At 40.4% G+C, this 15,438-nt stretch overlaps 2 protein-coding genes across 3 annotated transcripts; one reads left to right on the forward strand and one right to left on the reverse strand.

The window, feature by feature from the left end:
- The first annotated feature begins 346 nt into the window (after positions 1–346).
- Positions 347–9,942, forward strand: krr1 (KRR1 small subunit processome component homolog). The gene is made up of 10 exons (XM_031306262.2): positions 347–540; positions 1,419–1,594; positions 2,459–2,593; positions 4,201–4,326; positions 5,044–5,127; positions 6,021–6,077; positions 7,196–7,366; positions 8,883–8,960; positions 9,213–9,309; positions 9,418–9,942. Exons 1-10 carry the CDS (start codon positions 465–467, stop codon positions 9,570–9,572), a joined length of 1,155 nt encoding a protein of 384 aa, XP_031162122.1. The 5' UTR covers positions 347–464; the 3' UTR covers positions 9,573–9,942.
- Positions 9,755–14,627, reverse strand: glipr1a (GLI pathogenesis-related 1a). 2 transcript variants are annotated; one of them, XR_004106111.2, is made up of 7 exons: positions 14,351–14,627; positions 12,918–13,166; positions 12,646–12,764; positions 11,495–11,580; positions 11,109–11,135; positions 10,659–10,974; positions 9,755–10,503 (listed from the first exon to the last, which is right to left on the reverse strand). XR_004106111.2 is itself a non-coding variant. In XM_031306263.2 (6 exons), the coding sequence occupies exons 1-6, from the start codon at positions 14,519–14,521 to the stop codon at positions 10,820–10,822; spliced, it is 807 nt and encodes a 268-aa protein (XP_031162123.1). In that variant the 5' UTR covers positions 14,522–14,627; the 3' UTR covers positions 9,755–10,819. The 2 variants fall into 2 exon arrangements, 1 of the variants encoding a protein (XP_031162123.1); XM_031306263.2 differs by having other exon boundaries at positions 9,755–10,974.
- Between the last annotated feature and the right edge of the window lie 811 nt (positions 14,628–15,438).

Here is a 15,438-nt window from a genome sequence, read left to right on the forward strand (position 1 = left end):
TCCACACAGAGCTTTCTCCGTAGCCTACGTAAGTGGCCTGATGTTTATACTTGTGCACTGGTGTGTGCGTGAACCGGCATATGTGTGTGTGTGTGTGTGTGTGTGTGTGTGTGTGTGTGTGTGTGGTAGAGGGAGAAGTGAGAGAGTGACGGCGTTTAGCTTTAGAGCGAGTACCGACTCTAGAGTTATAGTGAGAGAAACAAAGTGTCTCCTCTGTTCTTTCTGACCACAGTGGGAAATCTGGAGCAGGGAAAGTTAATTATCTCCTTGAGTTCATGTTGTTTATGGAGAAGGAGAACCAGGAAATGAGTCGGCTTCAGAGAAAAGGACTGACGAGGAAAATCTGACATACCGGGCGGTGTAGGAGCTAACTAATTCCAGAGGATGGCAGTAATGCAACACTGAGGAGGCAAGCTGCCGGTAAACTCCAAACAAGAAGAAGAAGCCGGTTTCCTCCAACAACAATGGCGTCCTCCACGACGAGAGACGGCGTGAGTGAAGCACAAACAGGGAAAAAATCCAAAAAGACTAAAAGCCTGGGTATGTAATGGATGCTGCCGAGTTAGACATTATTTTAATATCAGCGACCCATTCACTGTAAAGCGTATCTGAATTTGCTCGTCTATTTGGCCTGTTTACATCAGTCAGTTGCAATGCACGCATGAAATAACGTTAGCTTTAAGCTAACAAGTGAGCTGTCGTGTGTTGCAAATATTTGCTGCTTCTTTTATTTTAATTTTAAACTTTAACCTCTTTGGCTTCGTTTTGAGTTCACCCTAAGGGAAACAACAGGAACGTAACATTTTAGATTAACGTTATGTAATGTTATTAGTATTATTTTTTGTGTAAACGTTTCCAGAACTGTAACTTAAAACATGCCCCGAATCACTGCAGTAACGCTAACGTTTAAAACTCCGCACAGACGTTAACGTTATCCCTGTGTTCTTTGCTTGCACATGGATAAACTGTCAAATACTCTTGCAATGTCCAGACATTGTAAACACGCAGGTTGTTGCATATTACTAGTAATTCATGTTTCCTTTCCCCTTGCAATGTCGCTAAGTAAAATAATTCATAGTTTGATTTTGTTTTATGAAACATCCCTTTTGGATAGAAGCTCCCGTTAGCTACCATCAACCACTGTAACGTGGGACCCTTCGTCGTTTAATCTTTTTTCTGTACATTTTTGTTAGAAAGCTGTAACTGCATTGTACCAAACATACTGCGGGCTCTGGAGTAACTGCCATATAAACACAGATTCACTCTTTAAACAACCAAAGTACTGTACACCAGAGTGCTGGATTTGTGCATTGGTGTGTTGGACATGTGGAATTATGGAGAAGATGGACAGGGTTGAGTTGTATGGGCGAGAAAACGGTTGTCAAACCCTCCATGGTTCTCCTGTCTGTGTCATGCAGTGGATGAATCTGAACTACTGGCTGTTCCTGATGGATGGAAAGAGCCGTCTTTCACCAAAGATGACAACCCCCGTGGTCTTCTGGAGGAGAGCAGCTTTGCAACCCTCTTCCCCAAATACAGAGAAGCCTACCTGAAAGAGTGCTGGCCACTTGTGGAGAAGGCTTTAGGAGAGTCGGTAAGTTCACCTAGTCAGCTCAAGCTTTGAAAACAGACTACAACATATCTTAATCAGAATTCGTTTTATTGGACCACATACGTTTGCTTGCACAAGGAAATCGATTTCATTGGTCCCTTACATAGATCCACATGCATGCGAATAAAACTGTAAAAAAAAAAAAAAAAGACTAAAAGGGAAATCAGACTATTTTATGATTTCCTCTTAATGTTTCCATTTGTATTAGCCACTATATTAAGCTTGATTGTTAAGCATGCTCTTAAATTCTACATGTCTATATTTGAAAGCAACAGATTCTTGCTAGAGTTGTGACAGTTTACAAGTTGTGGATAAACTTGGAGATAACGACAGATCTTTTGCTTTTGGACTCTCGATGCAATCATTAAGCTTTGAACAGTTGGACTATGCAGCCCAAGGTGCTAAAAATCATTTTATTATCATTTTTGGCAGAAAATGAATTAGAGTGGACACAACTAACATTTTGGGATAAAAGCGTGTGGACGTTTCTGGGAAAAAAACCTAAATAGTTTTATATTTTTGTTAGTTACAGAGTTTATTTCTGTTTCCCCCTGTTTGCCAACACCTAGAAGAACACTTTTCAAAAGCCCAAAGGAATAGTCGTTATTGTTCTATGTGATTTCAATACATTTCTGTGACATTTCATTTCCGTTTAGTCTTTATAGTCATATAAGCCTGTACTTGATCCCAGTATGCATATGATGGTAAGCTTGAAGCTGGCTGGATTACTTAACTACCTTCAGGCCTAGTCAGGCTGAATTGCAGCCCTGTGCTATGTGGTTTAGTTTTGGTTTAGGCACCTAGTGGTTGTCCCGTTGTGTAACAAGGATCTTTTGTTATTTTTAGAACATCAAAGCCACTCTGGACCTGATAGAGGGAAGCATCACAGTTTGCACCACTAAGAAAACGTATGACCCTTACGCCATCGTGAGAGCCAGAGATCTCATTAAGCTGCTGGCCAGGAGTGTCCCATTCGAACAGGTAATGATCACAGGGCACTGCTGTCATGTAGGGTTAGGGTCTGCACTGTCTGTCTTGCCCACCCCAAAAAGAATGTTTTTGCAGCACATGACATTAGGGATGGGTCTCCAGACCCGGTTCCAAATTTCTCAAAACCCAAAAATCAATAAGGGTCGGGCTTATCGATACTGCTATCGAGACTAGTGGATCATAGAACGTTATGTCTAAAAATAGATACATGCGTGAACTGGAAAGATTGACGAGCTCAGTGTGTGCGTGAAAACCATAGGTAAAGACTAGCCTCCCCGGTGCAAATCATTCAAAACATATTTGGACTGGCTACCGAGAGCACCACTCTGTGGGCCGCTTCATCAGCTCGTTAAAACAAAAACGGCGACGGGAGACAGAAGAAATCAAACGGTCACACACTGACAGTTTTTGCAATAAAAGCAATAATAGTTCTGTTAAGATTAAGAGTTTGTCATCTAGTCTTTCCACCAAATAATCAAAGTATCGATAATGGTATCGATAAAGACTCGGATCATTAGGCAGTCTCAAAAATGGTATCAGTATTAATAAAAATGAACGATCCCCATAGGGTTGGGTACCGAACTAAGTACTTTTTTGGGTACCGACCGAATTACGTCGGTACTATCGAGGATCAATTCACTTTAAATCATCAAACGGTACCAAATTTCGGTACCTGACAGTGAGTAAGCACAAGCTTATCTGTCCTCTCTGCATATTGACAGAGAGGAGCTCCGACACACACACACACACACACGCACACGCAGAGGTGCAGATGGGGGAAAAACTCGAGCAAACGTCGGCTCTGCAGTTTTGTTGAAGTCACAGTGAGTCACGGAAATGCCGGTGAAGTGGTTTCAAGTGTGGTTACAGTTTTTCAAAACTTCACGCAGACAGCGTTTACTGCAATATATTAATGGCGAGCCGAAAGCGGTCGCGGTGCTGTTGACGTTACACTTCCTGTGAGACAAGTAGGCACAACAGTGGTTTCTATGCCCTGGGGACTGACTGACAGGCTGAGGTTGTAAGGCAAGGCAACTTTATTTCTACAGCTCCATTCATCAACAAGGTGATTCAAAGTGCTCTACATGAAACATTAAAGAGCAGTTAAAAACGGTCATGATGAAAATAAAACAGGCTAAAATGGAATAATATACAAATAGAGAATTAAAGTTACAGTGAGTAAGAAATTAATAATTATTCATGTTAATAGGTTGTAGGGATGCGTTTGGGAGGAGAGAGGGAAGGGTTTTATTTTTGTTTTTGTTTAATTTCTTTAGAGTGTAAATATTCTAAATAAATAACATAATGTTCTAAGTAAACAGGACAAATAGGTTTGGAATTATTTTTACAACTGAAATAATTTTTTTTGTAATTACAGAGGGAAAGTACCGAAAGAAATGTGAACGATACCCAACCCTAGATCCCCATCCCTACATGACATATGGAGATTTCTTTCTGAAGGCGTTTTTTTTTTTTTTTTTGCTTTTAGAAACTTGTGATGCTTGGTAAAGGCAGTACCAACACAGCAGCTGAGCTGATGCAGAGTTCTGATTATTAGGTTCTTTTGTTTCCCTGTTCATACTGTTTCTCGCTTCCAGGCGGTGCGGATATTACAGGATGACATGGCGTGTGACATCATCAAAGTCGGGACCTTGGTGAGGAACAGGGAGCGGTTTGTGAAGCGAAGACAGCGGCTGATTGGCCCCAAGGGCTCCACTCTAAAAGTGAGTCCCACACCAATGTCCAGCTTTCATCCAACACATCTCATACCTGCTGGGAAGCAGCACTTATCTCCGAGATACTACTTTTTTTTTCATCGATGGTGATTGTTAAAATGTTTGACTGCTACCTCAAGTAACTTACTCTCATAACAAGGCTCATGGCTAGGCCCCTAATGAGCAGTGAAAATGCTGTTTAATGCAGGATTTAGCTTAATAGCAAGCATCCATGGAACCTAAAACACACTTGGAATAAGTGAAACTCAGTGGTGCTTTTAACTGTCAACACTGGTTGCTTTGGGGTGATATTGGGCATCATCAAATGTTATTCTCAGCAATAAAAACAAGCAAGACAGCTTATCGTCTAACCCTGTCTTCAGGCATTAGCAAGAAAAAATGTAGCACGTTAGTGTACAGTGGACATGCCAAAGAAGGGTTTGATTCTTAAAAACCTTTTACAGTGGTTCACTGCTCAAACATATATACAAATAGATGTCTCTTGGGAGGGTAAAGTCTGTGTTGTGTTGCTTACCGAGTATGCTCACTGGACTTGGTCTATGTCTATGGTTGCTATGGTTGCACTTGGAGATAAACGTCACTAGGTGGCAGCTTTGATTCTAATAAGCCACATGTGTGTTTGTGTCGTTCTTACTGTTAACAGATTTGTTCTTGCAAAGTCATGAGTTACATGCTTTACGTTGCTTTCCTGTCCCTTTTCTCCAGGCATTGGAGTTGTTGACCAACTGCTACGTGATGGTGCAGGGCAACACGGTGTCGGCCCTGGGGCCCTTCAACGGTCTGAAGGAGGTGAGAACTTCACAGAGCCTCTGTCTGTTCACAGGAGTCTACTGTTAAATATGAAAGATGGAGAAACTGACAACTGTGACAAAACAGCTAATAGAAAATGTCTTGGCACCTTTGGCCGTGCCGAGCCGAAACATGTCTTGCTGATTTGCATTTCCTTTACCAGTTGTAGCGTGCCGAGCTGCGACTGCGCTGGGCCATCTGCAAAGTACATCCGAAGCTCGCCCGTCAAAGCGGGTTGCGGTGGTGTCTTGCAAACTGCGGCAAACCCGCTTTGACGGGCGAGCTTTGGACGTACTTTGCAGATGGCCCAGCACAGTCGCAGCTCGGCACGCTACAACTGGTAAAGGAAATTCAATCAACCCCCTTTCCCCTCCTTCAAATGTTGAGAGACTCAACCTAACTCGTGTCTGTGCGGGAGACCAGAGAACAAGATGTTTTTAATTGCCTCTGTAAACAGCTCTCAATATTTTTGCAGCTTCTAACTAAAACCAAGCTGGGCCAAGCCAACATGTGTTGGAAAAACCCTTGTCATTACAATGATGTTATCACTGTCCTCTCACCTTTCAGCCAATCACACGCCCCCTGTCTCTTAAGCAAGAAAGCTCAACAACTGCTACCAGACTTAGGCAGTAAGCTCCCGTAAAGCAAGAGCCTAACTTTAACGTTCTTGCTCTAGCTAAGTGTGGTAGTAAATGTGGTAGTAGTTAATCTTTCTGGGTTGAATGTTAGGGTTAGGGGGATAGAATAACATTTCATAATATTGATTTGAGTTTTAAGTATCTGTTTATAAGTATTACATTTTTCTCTGTAATTATCAAATTAGACTATACTTTTACACAAAGAAAGAAATGTAGAAGCATTTTTTTTTCAATGTCTTTTTTTCTATTGTTCAGGTACGCAAAGTGGTGATGGACACAATGAAGAACATTCATCCCATCTACAACATCAAGGTACGTTCAAACTGCTGACAGAAACGTGGCTGTTTAGGCAGCCTTCTGCCATGCCACAGCTCAAAAACAATAGTACTGGATAGATTGAAATGTTTGGACAGACTGCAATCATGCCCAATGAAGATGCTTTCCATCCTTGTTCTTGATCTCCTGACTGAAATGATTCTCTCTGGGTTTGTACGCCAAGGCTGGCACAACCTGGAGCTGAGGGCATGAATGAGCCACAGATGCTCTGCAGCACTCATTTGGTTCATACTGTAGACTAACTAATTGTAATAGTAACAATTTTTGTATGTCCTAATCTAATAACTTGTTTAATACAAGTAACAGCCAGAGTTTTTCATGTGGGATTACTATTCTTGGAAACAGAGTGAACGTCCCCTTCAAACAGCTGAGTTGCTGGAATAAGAGCCTTAAAGCAGGCACGCTGTTTCACTCTGTACTAAGATGTTGCTCGTCTTTATTAGATGACATCACAAGCTCGAGGTTTTCCTATACACTTCTGGCCTACATCTAACCACTTCACATGTGTGGATTCATCTTTATCTCTTTATTCAATGGCAAAAACCAAAGTGCTTGGCTTTATTACTGGCAGAGGTTGTTGTTTTCTGCCCTGAACTCTTTCATCATGACTTGAGATGTAATAACCATTCATTGCATACATGCAACGTTTCTCATTGTGTTCCTAGCAAGAAATGCTAAAAAAAATAAATAAATAATAATGTTCAATAAGTCAAGTTTTCATAAGCTAATGTCACTAGCATTCTCAGCATTTCCTGTGGTTCTTCCACGATAAACACCTACAGCTGCCTTCAAATTTATTGAAGGCAGCTGTAGCTCATTGATGTTAGTATCAACTGTAGCTTTGTCTGTAGCTTATTGCAGCAAATGATTAGTGCAGAAATCAAAGAATTAGGGCTCTTGCTGTGTCAATACTGATAAACGAGACATAATATGCATATACGTATATGCTATATAAATATATAAACTGGTAATAAAAACATTTAGTGCAGACAGGATGTATGAAGTGACCGTACATCACCAAAATATCACATTTTTGTTACTTTTACACCACCCACCACCCCCATTCCATATTTTCTGGCAACTGGAACCATCAGACACTGATGATCAAACGTGAGCTGTCCAAAGACCCCGACCTGAGGATGCAGAGCTGGGAACGCTTCCTGCCCAAGTTCCGCCACAAGAACCTGGCCAAGCGCAGGGAGCCCAAGAAAAAGAGTGTGAAGAAGGAGTACACGCCGTTCCCTCCAGCACAGCCAGAGAGCACGGTCAGACATTTGCTTGAAAACCCATTTATTTTTAACATTCATGGTTGAATAACTGCCTCTATCTTGTCTATGGAGAACACCGTAACATTAGTTTACTTTGCTGAAGATAACATGTAGCATTTCGCATGTAGGCACACTTGCTCATACAGCATTGTTTTATATTATAAACCGATAACGGTGCTAAAACGATACTTTTAAAAGGGTGCCGGTGCCTGAACCGATACTTAAAAAAAAAGAAGAAAAGATTTAAATTAAAAAAGGAAGATCACAAAATGACTATCGGCGACATTTAAGAACGGCTTGTTTATTGCTACGGCCATGTGGTCGAAATGATTTATTAAAAATGTAATAACAATCGTGTGGCCGGGTTAGCTCAGTTGGTAGAGCAGGCGCACACATATAAAGGTTTACTCCTTGACGCAGTGGCCACGGGTTCAACTCCCACCTGTGGCCCTTTGCTGCATGTCATTCCCCCTCTCTCTCCCCTTTCATGTCTTCATCTGTCCTGTGGAAATAAAGGCCTAAAATGCCCAAAAAAGTATCTTTAAAAAGAAAAATGTAATAACAATAACTCAGAACAACTAAAACGACAAAAACATCCACTGGACAGGAATAGGGTATTTTCCAATAACTTTGAATGCACCACGAGGCTTACTAGTTTCAAGTAAACACACAGTCTGTGTTGTTGTTTTTTTCAACAATGGCAGCGGCACACTGCTTAACGTCCGGCTTTTGGAATCCTCCACAGTGAAATACAGTCACACTTTTACACCGTTAAGCTGTCAGCATTTTAACCGTGTTTAAGCCAGTTACTAGCCGTAATTATTCTTCCTGTTTGGTAGGGCTACTCGATTATGGAAAGAATCATAATCACGATTATTTTGGTCAATATTGAAATCCCGATTATTTTTCACGATTACTCATTGACTTTTGGAAAGACGTAATTATTTTCACTGTTGATTTGTTTAACAGTGAAACGGTTAAACAAATCAACAGTGAAAACACCTTAAACTGTGAAACTTCCCTCTTAATACTTTTCCCGTTTGAGCTTTTTTTTCTCTCCATTCAGAACACAGGACAAAATAAGAGTTGACTTGCAAAATGTAATGTGCAAAATAATCGTTTTTCTCGATTTCTCTGTTTTTGGGATCGTTGGGAGCAGAAATCATAATCGCGATTAAAAATCAATTAATTGCACAGCCCTACTATTTGGTCCCATAGATACTAGAGGATGGATACCCGAACCGAGCCCGTCGGGACTCTAATAGATAGCAGTCGTTTAGGCACCGGTGCCATATTAGCACCGGGTTTCGGTACCAACCCTAATTATAATAAAACTATGCTAAAGGCAGCTATTTTAAAGGTCTTTCTGATAAATAATGTTAACATAAACTAACAACAGAAACAGGAATGTTTCTCCTTTGTTTGAACCCTGTTATTGAGACTAATATGCACATTGAGACTTCTTTAGACTGACATTTATTTTATTTTGATTCTCTGTGGATTATCTTTGTAGGTTGACAAGGAGCTGGCCACAGGAGAATTCTTCCTGCGTGAAAGTGTTAAAAAGAGAAAGAAGATGGAAGAGATCAAAGTGAGTACTGAGTGGATTCATCTCCTGCTGGGCTGCTGTGCCTGTTCACATGAGTGATATTACTGTAATAAAGTCCAGCTGTTTTAAAAGCCTCTGTCCTTCTATTGCTTAGTTACAGTTTCATTGAAAGGCAGCTAGATTAGCATGAGAGTCTCTGTAAACCTCTGCAGAAACTCACCCTAAAATAGTTAAGAGTTGCATCATATTCTTAGAACTGCCAATTATGTGACTGTCATTGTTCCTCTTTCTCAGGTGAAACAAGCGGAGGCGCTGACCAAGAAGCAGGAAGAGCGGAACAAAGCTTTCATTCCTCCTAAAGAAAAGCCTTTAATGAAGAAAACCACAAAAGGTAGAAATAGGGCAAATAATATTTACCTGAGAACAAAGCAAATATGTCTAAACCTGTGCACTGTAAAAGGCCAACTAACCTCTATACCGCCCCTTATTTCTGTCACAGTTCCTACAGAAGGCAAGCTAGACATCGAAGCCATCAAGGAGAAAGTGAAAAAAGCCAAAACCAAGAAACTGGGGGCTCCACCAGTGAACCCAGGTCCCCCCACCAGCAGCACCACTGGCAAAAAGAAGAAGAGCAAAACAAAAAACAAAGGTTAACCACAGACTTAGACCATCATAGTTGTCATGTGTACTCCATGATATGATATTTGTTGGACAGTCCTATTGGACAGATTAAGGACTCTTTCAGGAAGATGGGACGTCAGACATACAGTGTGTGTGCTTGGATCAAAAATGAATTCCATCACAAACTCATGGATGTTTTTATTGAACTTTTTTTGTTGTGAGGATTTCCTGTTCATAATACCTAGTATAATCTTCTATCTGGAGACCAATTCTCAGTCAGTATGGTCAGTATTTATACACTTCAAAAGAAATTGTTCTGTCCTTAAGGCGTGTCCAGGAGGAGGCCGACCCAATCTGATGGAAATGTCAAATTAAAGGAAGATTTTTAACAACCTGGATCTTATATCTGTAGGTTTGCCTTAATTCTTTTTGATCATGAAAACAAACTTAATATAGAGGTAAAGTATGGGTGGCTTGACTTATCTCTAGATACAGGTTTATAGCAAAGTCCACATTTCTTGGTGGTCAGATTTAAAGTCCAGTTTATCTAAAGCACTTCTTTGGAAGTAAAAATAAAGGTCAGTGTTGGATATCATTCTGTTTTTACCTCCGCCAAAGAGGTTATGTTTTCGGTTGGGTTTGTTGGTTTGTTTGTTTGTCTGTCTGTCAACACGATTGTGAAAGCACCACTGACCCGATTTTCACCAAACTCAGTGGAAGGGTGTATCGTGGGCAAGTAAGACCCCATTATATTTTGGAGCGGATCCAAATCTCGGAGTGGGAACACAAAATATTTTTCACTTTCATTAACATCACGAAATAGATGCTGCATTCATGTGGTGTCGGCATAATGAGTTCCCGATTGGGGAAAATTCACAGTGCATTGTGAGATAGGGCATGCCTTGGCGGAGGTCTGCGCTCTCTGAGTGCCGTTCTCGGAGAATCAGTTGGTTTATTTTTTTAACTACTTGCAGTTTATCCAGGACATATTATTGCCTCATAAAGTTTCTATGGTGAACATGTTAGCTAACGGCTGCCTATTTACTCTTCTTGTTTGTATACACCAAGTCCAATATTCAGTCTTCTGTTAGCTGGAAACATCTGTCTCTTTTTGCTCACCTAGTTGCTAACTCGATTAGACCTCAGACCTTTATCTACAGATCTTTCAGTACTTAAAAGCTGCCTATAGACAAAAAAAAAATGAAAGGTTAAATAAAACTTGCATCTTCATTGTAGCACTTCCTGAGTAAGTCTGTGTTCTTAAGGTCACCACAGGTGGTCTATTCATAGCAGAAGACATTGGGATAAAAGTGGTGGACTGCATACGCTGTGATGAAGGTGAAGATGAGGGCAGTGGGCCGGACAATCAGAATTGTCACATAGTTGGAGCCCCTGGTGGCCAGAGCAGGGTCCCAGTCTGGGGTCCAGTTGTAACCTGAAACATGAAGTCGAATAGAGTGGTTTCAGTATTTATACCTAGTTCCAACCAGAACTACTTTTTAAGCAAAGTTGGATTTTGTCCGTGCTTTAAACTGTATTCTTTGGCTTATATACTGTACTGTCACTTACTTTTCTGTGAATCTCGATCTTGGCTACCTGCAAAGACATTAAGACAGAAATGGTTGAAATGCCTTACTACACTTGAGCACATACATTTTGCTCAAGCATTTTCATTCATTTCATAGGTTTTTGTAAAGTGGCTTGTTAAATTCTCAGTCAGTAGCAAAGCTTATAACATGGCGAAGCTCTTGCTTTTTGTCTTAAGTTTGTAGTTATAAACAGGTCTTAGAATGAAATGTGACAATCTCAGATGTCACAAAAAGCCAACAAATAAAATGTGTATGTGTGAAAATAGGCAAAGGTAGCCAAAAGTGTTGGTGATCTGTAAAACACAATTCAAAATCAGGACATGAAGAATTTTGTTTGCACCACTAAAAAGTGGATTGAATACTCACGGCAGAGATTCTCCACACAGTTCCCTTTACATCCAGAGCAGCTTACCCCTTGATGTTCATACGGTCGTCTTCCGTTCACATTCCCCCTGCACAAGAAACCACCATCAAAGTGGCATTACCATATTGTAGGTAGCAACTGTTCATTCTGAGGTCATTTTTGTACTGAACCTACCACCGTCTTATTGTTTTTCTTAAAATGTTCAAATAGAAATATGCAGGTATATCTGTCACATTGTTTGCTTTAAGATATGGAGATCTAAAGTGATAAAGCTGGCATTATTCTATGTTTGTTATTGTCGACAAATCCCCATGAAAAGACCCAAAACAACAATATGTTATTCCACTTTCTGATTTCTCTACCCTGTCTGTGACTCTCAGCCCCGAGCCCATTAGTTCATACTTAAAACCCAAATCTTGAAAAAGGAAAAATTTATCGGTGATTTCCTGAAACAGCTGGTCACTGTAGTTTTTAGCAAATGTTACTCAAACAGGAATACATAGTGCATTTGTTGAGAACTATTTTCAGCTGTGGATTAATACAAATCCAGTGCTTTAGTGAGTGGGATTGAGTGAAAATAAACTGCAGTGTTTGTTCCCAGTTCGATGGTGCGGCTCATTTTTCTGTTTGTAATAGTTTTTGGACAAAGAAGCTCTATGGCACAGAGGAATAATATGTATACTTGTTAGGATGCAGTCATGGTTGTTTTTGATAATTCCAGAATACAATTTTAGAATACTGCCAGCCTTTGAACCTTGCTAAGTTGTGGCGGTAAATTCCACATCCTTTTTTCACATGAAATTAGGGCTGAAACCTTGCCTAACCACAGCGGTCTTTGGTGTTTTTTTGCCCCCAACGTCTCCTTCCAGGCAGCGCGGCAATGGATATGTTTAGGGTTAAGGTTAGGGTTAGCTGCCTGGAAGGCACCGTTGGAGGCAAAAAACATGATCGAGCAACCACAGCCTCAAACACCAGCAGAGAAATGTTAACAAGTACAGCGTATAGGATTGCAAACTGATCTAACATTTTTGTAGTGCTTTAAACCAGGCCAGTGCCTCTCTTAAATATAAAATATAAATGGTTTTCACTTTCACTTCACAACAGTTTTCAAGTCATAAACTCAAGTCTGTATTGCTAGATGTGTTCAACTTACGCTGTAGCATAGTTGCATACAAAAAGGACACCCTCTTTAGAAGCAAAGTTTGTGTTTTTGACACCATTCGGGCACAGCTGGGCAGCACAACCAACCTTGTGGGTGCTTGCCCACACAACCTGGGGACAATAAAAGGGTTAAATTGTGCAATGCAGACCGAATAAAAAAAACATGAGCAGTTCCTCTTTATTTCCCCTGATCTATTTGAAATATGTTACCACAAACAGAAAAAAGTGCGTTATCAGTAAATTTCCAAAGAAAAGTGCACATACCTGTGTGTAGTGGCCACAGACTTTTGTGCAGACATTGCTATTGTAGTTATAGTCTTGATTTTCATTCACCCAACTTGTTATGGCCCCCTGAACATCAAAAAATGATGGTGGGTAGCCTGCCCATATGTTTTCTCCAACAGAGGAGAAGGTAGGGTGCACACGGCGGACATCTTTGAGGTAGGTGTTGTGTTCAAACACACAGTGCCTTGCCCATGCTCTTGCAGTAATTGCCAAGCCCTCATCCCATGTCTGAATGAACAGAGGTAAAGAAGATCAAGCAGCTGTTCATTACAATGACTTTTTCTTCTTAGATTACATTTTAAAGAGTTGGTTTATCCAAAACAAATTGTGAAATCTCTCTTCTTCCTTATGGTATTTGTCCAGTTTTTTTTTCAATACAGTATTGTGTTGTATTGTTATTATTTTTGAGTTTTCATTGTATATATCTGATGCAGTAGAACAATAAATACAAGTTGATAAAAAAACAATTCTCCAATATAATGGCAGTAAATGGAATTCATAGGAGAACAAAGTTGAACAGCAGTGTGTATTTCCCCAAACTATGTCCTGGCTACTCTGTATAATCCATGGGCCTCACGAGTTGGTGATGAATGTTTCTGATTTGTCATTTTTCACTACATTAAACATTGCAAACAAAAATTCATTCACCTGCATTATGGCCTTGTCTGTCACAGTAGCTCTCAGAACCGTTTTATATTTTCTCTGTATTGTGCCATTAAGGCCCCCTGGTATTTTGTTGTCAGGATTGTCCAAAATTTCATTCAATAACAAATAAATTAAGCTAGTTTGCTAACAGTCAGTAGCCTATTAGCTCAGACACTAACGGGACAATAAATTCATACAGTTCAGTCAAAAGACGTGTACCATTGACTCCTGTCCCACAACTGTCTAAAAATCCAGCTTCTTTTGTGGAGTAGTTTATACCCAACAGAGGAGGGTTGAATTAAACGTAATGGTGCAATACAACTAAGCTAAGATAGCTTCCCCCATTTTAGAGTCTCTGGCTCTACATTCCCTCTGCATTTGTAAGATGTTTCCTATTAGTCAGTGTGGCAAATTCATGTGGCAATGTTCATAAATTGAACCTTACGCAAAAGATTTGGGATTTACTTCAACCCCTAAAGTATACATTAGCATGTATTTCCTTCAACCTGCAGTCTCAAGCACTACTGTACTATTTTTAAACCAACAGAGGGCTGACAAAATAACCACGTCATGATAAACGATTTTTCTTTTACTCCGAGCATTACAACAATGTAACTTCAGTTTTAAACCCGTGCCCATTAGATGTTCTGATTTTGTTTGTCGACCCTTTGTGTTGGTGAAGTCACTCTACCACTGCACTTCTGTCATTTGTTAGTGATAGTGAGAGAGAGAGAGAGTGAGAAAAAAAAGGTGTGCATCATGCCTACCATGTACAGCATGTCACTTGCAGACGGATGGACAAACGACCGTGCCCTGTTGTGTTCCCTCACACATGCATCAATGAACTTCCCATCAGTGATTTCTGGCAGTGAGACTGAACACACTCCAGGGTCCAGGACAATCCAGGCCCATAGCAACATCTTAACCACAATCCCCATGCTTCAAAGAATATAACGCTGCAGGCCAAGGCACAGAAGCTGTCGTTTATGAAATATATTAGCATCTGTCAAACTGAAACAGGAAATGTCACAACCATGAGGAACAGGATGTATGTGCTGTGTTTGGCCTTTTGCACACTACGTATGTGCACATTGAAGTTGCTTAAGTCAGTGGACTGTGATGCAGTGAGGTAGAAAAATAGGGAGAAACAGGGCAGAATATGCATTGCATGCAAATGTTCTTTCATCTAGTATGCCCAACAAAGGTGCAGTTCTAACTTTTTTTGTGCTCAGTTTAATTCTATATTTTAGGTATGCTTTTTTGCCACAATTTTATTTCCCTGTGTATGTTTTTAGAGATGGCGATGTCAGTCTGATGTTAAGGAAAAACTAATTTCACATACATGAATAACAATAATAATAATAATAATAATAATAATAATAATAATAATAATAATAATAATAATTTATACTTTATTAATCCCCCAAGGGAAATTACAATGTTTTTCACTCTGTTGATATTATACACATTACACACAGGCCTGAATTACACACAGTTGCTCAGTACCTATACATGCACTAATGGAGAGATGTCAGAGTGAGGGGGCTGCAGCTGTCGATGGACAGGCGCCCCAAGCAGTTGGGGGTTCAGTGCCTTGCTCAAGAGCACCTTGGCAGTGCCCAGGAGGTGAACTGGCACCTCTCCAGCTACCAGTCCACCACCATACTTTTGGTTCCCAACCCAACTCCCTACAGACTGAGCTACTGCACCCCCAAGAAGGTTCGGCAGACCTTGATGAATTACATAGGCGTATTTAATGAAAATTCAATTAAGGAGACAATTAAGCAGACAGTACAGTTTAACCACAGTGTGTTATTTTGCATTGCCATCTCAACTCTCTGAAGTTCCTGTCTTC

This window comes from Sander lucioperca, chromosome 20, assembly GCF_008315115.2.
Source record: "Sander lucioperca isolate FBNREF2018 chromosome 20, SLUC_FBN_1.2, whole genome shotgun sequence".
NCBI lineage: Eukaryota > Metazoa > Chordata > Actinopteri > Perciformes > Percidae > Sander > Sander lucioperca.

Excerpts from the sequence above, each read along its gene's own strand:
- krr1 (XM_031306262.2), top strand. The coding sequence starts at position 465 with ATGGCGTCCTCCACGACGAGAGACGGCGTGAGTGAAGCACAAACAGGG. Across the intron at positions 5,128-6,020 it reads CCTTCAACGGTCTGAAGGAG|GTACGCAAAGTGGTGATGGA; the intron begins GTGAGAACTTCA and ends TCTATTGTTCAG. Across the intron at positions 7,367-8,882 it reads CAGCACAGCCAGAGAGCACG|GTTGACAAGGAGCTGGCCAC; the intron begins GTCAGACATTTG and ends TTATCTTTGTAG.
- glipr1a (XM_031306263.2), bottom strand. The coding sequence starts at position 14,521 with ATGGGGATTGTGGTTAAGATGTTGCTATGGGCCTGGATTGTCCTGGAC. Across the intron at positions 12,765-12,917 it reads TCTGTGGCCACTACACACAG|GTTGTGTGGGCAAGCACCCA; the intron begins GTATGTGCACTT and ends TATTGTCCCCAG. Across the intron at positions 10,975-11,108 it reads AGATCGAGATTCACAGAAAA|GTTACAACTGGACCCCAGAC; the intron begins GTAAGTGACAGT and ends TTCATGTTTCAG.